At 43.2% G+C, this 8,402-nt stretch overlaps 1 protein-coding gene across 1 annotated transcript; it reads right to left on the bottom strand.

The window, feature by feature from the left end:
- Window positions 1-3,735: 3,735 nt before the first annotated feature.
- Window positions 3,736-8,150, bottom strand: ZNF281 (zinc finger protein 281). The gene has a single exon (XM_052666578.1). The coding sequence runs from the start codon at window positions 8,087-8,089 to the stop codon at window positions 5,468-5,470; it is 2,622 nt and encodes an 873-aa protein (XP_052522538.1). The 5' UTR covers window positions 8,090-8,150; the 3' UTR covers window positions 3,736-5,467.
- Window positions 8,151-8,402: the final 252 nt, after the last annotated feature.

Here is an 8,402-nt window from a genome sequence, read left to right as displayed (position 1 = left end):
TACTTAATCAAATTTAACACCAAGTCCCCAAGCACACAGGCAACTCTGTAGCGCACCTTCAGTTTTAAAATAGCAAAATCCACTGCAGTCAATAAAAACAAAACAAAACACACCAACATGTAAACACTGCAGCATGCTAAGTACAAAAAATTACATTAGCATCGAGATTAAAAAACAAGCTTTAGAATTTTATAAATGCTATCACTAAATCTTTCTAATCCTCAATTCACCGCATCTTGTACGTGCATTAAGACAAACATGATGACAGTACTTTTCCCAAGCAACTCCACACTGCTGTCTGTATGCACAACAGATTGGATGACAACCCTCAGAGTATGAAGCAGGACTATGCTTCATGAGGCTGCTCTTTACAGAACACGGATTCCCTAGATGCTAGATTTACAGTCAATGCAATTGAAGGGAAAGAACAAGCTACTGATTTAGGCTTCTTACTGTCACCTTAGAGAATTTAACTCCCTCATGACCCTGTCCCACAGCTTTTACTTTATTCTAGACAATCTGCTATTCTATATTTACTGAGCTGATACCTTTTCCTCAATTTATCTCTACACAGATCGAGTTTGGAATAGCAGGGGTCTTACAAAAGGAACTCAACTACAAACAATGTCAAATAAATGAATTTCCATCACCTACCCCTTCAGGTCATAGGTGTCAAACTGAAATTGGGCATTGGAAATTTTTAGCATCAGAGGCTACCAAAAGAATGTACTGGCATGAGACTTGTTCTTGGGACATCTCATTGCATTAGGAAACAATACTAAAATAAATCTGGGTTCTAGCTGCAAGTGAAAAAGGGGACAAGAAATGTGTTTTGAACACCAGAGCATATCTGTACTTCATAGCCATTAATTCGGTAAACAGAGTAAATCTTGCATTCTAAATGCTACACAAAATAGCACATATTATTTTCTTAAATGCCTGCATGAAAGAAATTGTACAAAAATCACACTAAAACTAAAGGGCCTATACACACGTTCAAGAAAGCCAACTCTATCATATGAGAATGTGAAACAGATGCCACAATATAGGGCACTTAGTAGAAAATGCTATTTGAACTAACGTAAAAAAACTGTAATCATTTGTTATCTAGAAGGGGTCACCTTCAAAGATACGACCACTAAACTTCCAAGCATCTGAATGTAAACACATTTCCTCCCAAAGACTCCTAAGTAAATATGATGGGGTTTTCAAAAACAGCAAGTGACTCAATCAGGGACACCAACCAAACCCAGTCTCAAGTCCAAGCTCCAAAAATGGATGCCACTAGTTCATATATATGTTATATATTATATATATGTATATAGTTCAGTATATATATACACACACACACACTCATATTATTAATTTGATTTTAAAGAAGGATGAAAAGTCCATGGAACAGGAAGGTTTTCTTCCTTAATTTAGCTTTGGGAAATATGTGCAGAAGATAGCATGCAAAGCATGAGAAAGACTAAGCTTGGAAAATTCCAGACCAAATGAGTAAAGCTGGTAGTCAGAAGGGGCTGAAAAAAGGATCTTCCATCTCAAAGTGATATGCCTTCTTCTACACGTGCAATAAAAAAAGTGAGAACGTAGCGACCTAAAGCTTCTCACATGTATCTTCTGGGGCATAACAAACAATTGTAACAGCCAGCTCACCTGCACAATGATTTCGAACAGGTGGAGAAAACAAAAGTAGAGGCAACATTGAGGGAAATATTTTGATACGTGCAATACAAGGCAGGGAGAAAAACATACACACAGAACAAACAAAACAGTAACAAAACACCATCAATTATTCCAAATTCTCCTCAAGGTTTCCACGTTGCATCAGACTGCTTTTTTTCCATTAACCCCATAACCGTAGAATGGCAAAGTCTCACAACACCATCATGTATTCACATTTTTTTCCATCCTCTTCTATTCTACCAATTTATTATTTTAAAATTCCATCCACCATCCGCAAGTCTGCATCCAACTCAGCTCATTCAGGAACTACCACACATATAAGGCAGCTTTTTTACATTACCTGGGGGCAAGTCAGGTGTGAACTTTTAGCATCTCAGAGAATACAGAAACACATTTACAATTCTGGGTACCAAATCATGCCTGTTCCAAGCAAAAACAGGTTATGCGAGCTACTATAAGATAACACTTTATGGGCAATTTTCTATCATCATGTATAACAATTCTTTATATTCTGTTAGCAATAGGAGATAAGTTATCATCCTGCCATAATTAAAAAACAAATACACAAGCCAGGAACGACAGTGAAATTCAAGGGCTTTTTTTGTTTGTTTCCTTTCTCCTCTTCCTACTACCGCAACCCTAAATAAATCTTCCATCCACACAGTAACACAACTACAACTTGACATGTAGGACCTTTCTAGTATTTAGCACATAAAGCCACACTTGATTTCTACCTAAACCTGATTGGAAGAAAAATAAATTTGAACTCCTTCCACGTTAAACTGGGAAAACCATAGCCGTTTCTTTTTTGAATGATATTCACCTGTGGAGAGAACAGACAAAATTGCAGTGATTTCCCCTCTTAGATCTTTCCAATTTTTTTCCTAGCAATTTGCTGAATATTAACCATTTAGCATTATCTTATATTTACTTGGGAAGACTTTGATCCTTATTAGCTGGAAGCCATTACTTGTCACGATTTCAATCATTTTTCTCTCGTCCATCTCATCGCCGTGATTCAAACTGCAATCTTCTGTTCTTCAGTGCTTCACCACTGCTGAGACTTCCAATACTGCCACTCTTATAATTACATGCAAAGTTGAATTAAAATATGACTTCAGGATACCTGAAAATCATCTTCACATTAAAAAGCATACTTGTAAGTATTCTGCCATACCACTACCCTTACTTAAGCTTTTCTTAGAAGGTAAGTTAGCTCAGGAAGAAAATAAAACAGGTAGATGACTTTCTAAAATCTTTACTTTGAACAAAATTGCATTATATGTGTGTCATTAAGGATTTTTAGCAATTACAAAACGTCTTTGAAATTAACAATACATGGTTTTAATATTTTTAACCAACATCACATATTATAAAAAAAAAAAAAAACAGATTTAAAAAGGTGAGGTTGTATGAAAGCATGAAAAAAATTGTTAGTTCTTTTTTTCCCTTGTTAGCTCAAAATACGGGACAGAGACCTGCCTTCTAAAATAGCACATTCAAATGATCTCATCCAAAAAGAAATTAAAGGAAGAAAAGAAGCTGAGATGCCAGCATGTTATGTTATACCTTCTCAGAACTTTCTCACTTAACATTTCCCTAAGATGCTCTCAGAAGCGCTACTGGATAATAGAAGTGATATCTTCATGATTTTGTGAATAATAGGTTTTATTAGTATTAAGTTAAAGCAAACAGCCAGAACAATACATACGCAATTTCTACTACACACAATATAAAGAAAGAAAATTATAACCTCTCAGAAACAAAGGAAAAGGTACTGAAAAAGCCAACAAGTGGTTATGGATTATTTCATCCCCGTTAACATGGATCTGTGTACAGAGAACAGCTGTTATTCACTTTTTCTGAACTGAAATAGGATGAAATACATAAACAAGTATAAAGAAAATGTTAATGGAGTTACATGGATTTCTGGGAACAAATTCTAGATTAGTAAGAAAAAGAAAGTTTGCCTAGTAAAAGAGGTTACAAGTGGGCTCAGGTTTCAAATTTTAGTGGTGAGGGACAAAGGGAGAAATTACAAAAGGATGTTTGTAACGATTCATTTAATAATACACCACTTTCATAACAGAAGTGTTTTACACTTGCACAATGTTAATAACTTTATTATACATGGAAGCCTGTAATAGGCTGATTACACAATAAGACTGCAAACAACCACTGGTACTTTCCTGACACCAGAAAAGTACGTAAGACTGAAACATCACCAAGAGTACATAAAAAAACCATCAGCATAAACGTCACCAAAATTACATTAAAAAAACTAATCAAAAAATACCTTTTTAAAAAGTGGTTCAGAGCAGTGCCACTGCCTTTCAGCAGCTTTGAATAGCCACCAGTATTTCTAGCAGGTTTCCGTGGCTCCACAGGCATTAGTCATGATTCACATATAATAAATAATGTACCACAAAATATACATAACTTAAGGCAGTAATTCCCAAGAAAAGTTCTGTTGATATTAACAAGCCACTCAAGTCCTACTCTCGTAGTTGACATCATCACCAGAAACCTTTGATGGAATTGCAGCCTTAGGCCCTGAGCCTGCAGCGATGAACTGCTGCAAGCCCCCGTATCCATAAAGAGCTCCAATGACACCACCGGTAACGAAGAGGGGCACAGGGGTCCACGTCAGCTGATCCTGATGCAGGATCAGGGCCTCGTATGTACAGTTGGGAGTATATTATTTCTTATTGTACATGGAAACCTTGACAGAATTCTAAAATGTGTGGGAGTTCACTGTTCATTATTTGATGCCGAAAGTACATGGTAAGATACGCACTTTCTGGAATGTAAAACTTTTTAAATGCTAGCTAAGATGGGTAAGAGAGGGAGTGGGCAATTTGGGAAAAAAGGGGAAGGAAAAAGGTGTAAAATAAGGAAAAAAAAACACAAATCAAGGTATTGGGAGCACAACAAAAGAAAGGGAACCTTAAAAAGAATGCGGAAAGGGGGGAAAAACAAAAGAGGCATGTAAAATAAATAATGCATCCCAAAAGGACATCTAGACTACGACTGTAGCTTCAAGTTGGGGTTACAACGGCATGAACCAGAGGCATGCTTTTTGTTCTCAAGGCTTGTGTCAACAGAAACTCTTTACGGAATTACAGTCTTACAAAGGAGTTCTGGGGACATTATTGTTTATATTAAAGCTACCGTTCTGGGTTCTTAGTACAGATCCAAGAGTATCTGCTCAACCTGTCCGGAATCAGCATCACCTAGAAGAACAGGAGTACTTGAAAAGCAACATGGTTTAGGTAGCAAAATTCTGTCAGACCAGCCCAGACATAAGAGACAGCAATGTGAAATGTTACAGATCCCTTCCTCAAAAAGCTTGAGATATATATTTGTCACTATCTGTAAATTGGAAGTTCCAATACACTAGTGGTGCATAGAATTCCCATGCTTTGTTACACTTTCCTGAGAGTAAAGTAATTAGAATAAACCTTAGTCCTAGGAACAAAGTTAATTTTTTGCATTTTAAACTTTTGGGCTATTCCCTGACAATCTATGTATGTAAATTTGATTGCTAAATGTTGCCACTTGAACAAAACACTATTTTAATCTATTGATTCCTGATTAAAAACCGTAATAAAACAGATCTAAAAAAATCACGCTAACAAAATAAACTAAATATGAAAAGTTGCATTGAAAGGGCATGTTACATTATTCTTAATAGGACCGTGTAGAAACATTCCAATGGCAGTGTTGTCAAAGTAAAACTACAGTAAGAAGACCCCACAGCTCGGTCACAGTCGGGACCTTACCTGTAACTCTGACTGGTTGGGGTTTTTACTCGTGTACTACATGGCTCACTTACATCAGACATCATATTTGAATACCCTGAGAAATCTGAGACTGAAGTCCTTACCCTATGGTCCACTTCGCCATTAGAGTTAGTGATAAAAGTCATTGGCACCCTGCTGCCCGACTTAAACTGAGAACCAAACGCTTGTGCAAAGTTCTCGATCTGGTAGGTTGCTCTAGGCTCTATGTCCTTCTGAGGATCTATCTGGCTAGCTAACTCCTGAGATGGGATCTGAAAGCTCGTTGAGGATTCTAAGTTTTTCTGTTCCTTCTGGCCAGTCAGTTTCTGAGATGTTGACTGGTAGCTAGATGAAGTCTCTAAGGTTTTCTGAGGATCAATGAGATCATCCAGCTCTTGAGAAGGAGTCAACTGTTGATGCGTAGCCTCCAAAGCAGATAAATAAAAGCCTGGTTGAGAGCCAAGCAACATCCCAAACGGAGGTTTTGGCAACGCAGTTGGCAATACTGAGGTAACGGATTGGCTGAAGCCACACTCGAGTGGAGATGTAGTGTATATCTGTTTGTCCTGAAACAGAGTGTGGTTATGGAGAGTTGAGGACAAGCTAACAAACTGGAAACTGGGTCCGAATGCAAAACCAGTGCTATTGGTCGTTCTTTCAAAAGCTTGTTGGAGGTATTTGGAGTATTCTTGCAACATGCTCGCCTTATCGTTTGAAACAGTTTGAGAGTTAGGACTCAAGTTTTCTTCCTGAACCATCTCTGAATGTTCTCCTGAGCTGTGCAAGTCCACACGCTGTTCAGTTATACTGAAAGGATCTTCTTTCTGGCCTTCCGATTTGTGAGAGTACTGGTCCAAAAGGCTCTGTAAGACTTCATCAGGAATACCGGACTTGTCATGGCAAGTCTTTATTTCACTATTTAAGGATGCTGAATCAATAAGAGACAACGGAGTTTCGTTATCCATAACACTAACACCTGCAGACTGGATGACGGACTGCTGGGAAGTCATGTGTCCGACATTAATTGAAAAGGCACTGTTACTGCTTGCAGTTTGCAAGTATCTTCTTTTCTTTGAAAACTGCATGGCATCATCATAATTACTATTTATTTGACCTGATTTACCGCTTGGACTTTGGAGAAGGCCAATATTTTCTACACTGGTACTGGCTACTAATGAGCCTAGAGAGCCACTCTGTTTCCCAGACAGGGGTTTTTGCCCCAGAATGTCTGGCAGTGGTGATACAAAGTTAAGGTAGTTTTTGTCCGCCTGTTTTCTGCTTCCTTTCTTGAAGACCAATTTTGGCACCTTTTTCTGAAGCTCTTCTACGCCTGTGCCAATGAGACCACCACTGGAAGACACAATAGGAATATCAACTGCATAATTTGGCATGGCCACATTACTTGTAACTTGAGATTCCGCTACTTTGCTGCTACACTTATTTCCTTTGCTTTCAGTGGATACGCTTTTTGTTTTACTTTTTCTCCTTGAGGAATTTGTATTTCCCTGAGACAATGCAGCCAAGCTACCCATGCTATGCGACGATCCGGGCTCCATTCCAGCACCTGCTTTACCTATGGCTTCACCACACGTTCTTCTGTGCTTCAACAGTCTATCAGTCCTCGAAAAATACTGCTGACAAGTGTCACACTTGTATGGCTTTTCTCCGCTATGCGTCCTCTTGTGTCTTTCCATGTGGTACTTCTGGATGAATTTCATGCTGCACTGGTCGCACCCAAAAGGCTTCTCCCTGCTGTGGATCTTCTCGTGCCGCTGCAGGAGGTACTTCTGGATGAAGCCCATGCTGCACTGGCTGCACTGGAAAGGCCTCTCCCCGGTGTGGATGAGCACGTGCCTGCGCAAGTGGTAGGAGCTCCTGAAGGCAGCGCTGCAGTGTTCGCAGACGTGAGGTTTCTGACTCGGGGACGCGACGGCACCTTCCGCGTCTCCCACCAGGGGGGGTTTGGACGAAGCGCCGGGCTTCCGCTTGGCTTTGATTCCCTGAGTTTCTGGCTTTGGCCTCTTCGCCTTCTTGACCTGGGCGTCATGCTTCGGCTCGCCCGAGCCGCCGGGGCCGCCCTCGGCTCTGCCGCCCAGCAGCAGGTCCCGGGAGGGGTGCTGGTGCAGGTGCTGCAGGAGGCTCAGGTCCTGGATCACGCTCTGCCCGCCGCCTTCGCCGCCGCCGCCCCCCAGGCCCGGGGGCCGCTCCTCGCCCGGCGCCCCGAAGAGCCCCCCGTAGTGGTGGTGCCGCGGCGGCTCTTCCTCGTCCTGCTCGCTGGGCTTCTCCTGCTTGATGCTGACGAGGGACTGCAGGAAGCCCCAGGGGCCGCGCTGCGCGGAAGAGGGCGCGGAGGGGAAAGCCCCCACCGGCTCCTTCTTGAAAGTCACGTCCTGGGGGGCGGGCGGCGCCGGGGGCTCGGCCGCGGAGGAAGCGGCGGCGGAAGGCGGGGGGAGCGCGCACTGCGGGGGGTGCTGGGCCGCCGGGGGGGGCGCGGCCGCCCGGGTGAAGCTGGTGACCGGGGGCAGGCGGTGGTTGAACATCACCGTGCCGGGGGGAAAGCCGGGCTCCATGGCCGCCGCCCTCTTGCCGCCGCCGAGGAAACCGCCGCCGAGTTTCATCCCCGGGAGGGCGGCCCGGGAGGAGCGCGGCCCTAAGGGGCCGCGGGACCCGCCGCCCGCCCGCCCGCCGGGACCGCCGCCCGCTCCGCCGCGCTCAGCGACGGGCTCCCTCCGCGACCCGGCAGCCGCCGCCCGGGCGCATCGCCGCCACCCCCACACGCGCGCCGACGGGCGGCTCCGGCCCGGGCTGCACTTACGGCTCCCGCCGCCGCCTCCAGTTAAAAATAACGCCGCGTCCGCTCCACAATGGAATTAACAGCCCCTGCGCCCCGCACCGCGCATGCGCGCCGCGCGGCACGCTGGGTACGGCCCG

This window comes from Tympanuchus pallidicinctus, unplaced genomic scaffold, assembly GCF_026119805.1.
Source record: "Tympanuchus pallidicinctus isolate F22 unplaced genomic scaffold, pur_lepc_1.0 scaffold7, whole genome shotgun sequence".
NCBI lineage: Eukaryota > Metazoa > Chordata > Aves > Galliformes > Phasianidae > Tympanuchus > Tympanuchus pallidicinctus.
This window is presented reverse-complemented; position numbering and strand designations above follow the sequence as displayed.

What these genes read in the sequence shown, in the direction of transcription:
- ZNF281 (XM_052666578.1), bottom strand. Translation starts at nt 8,089, where the DNA reads ATGAAACTCGGCGGCGGTTTCCTCGGCGGCGGCAAGAGGGCGGCGGCC.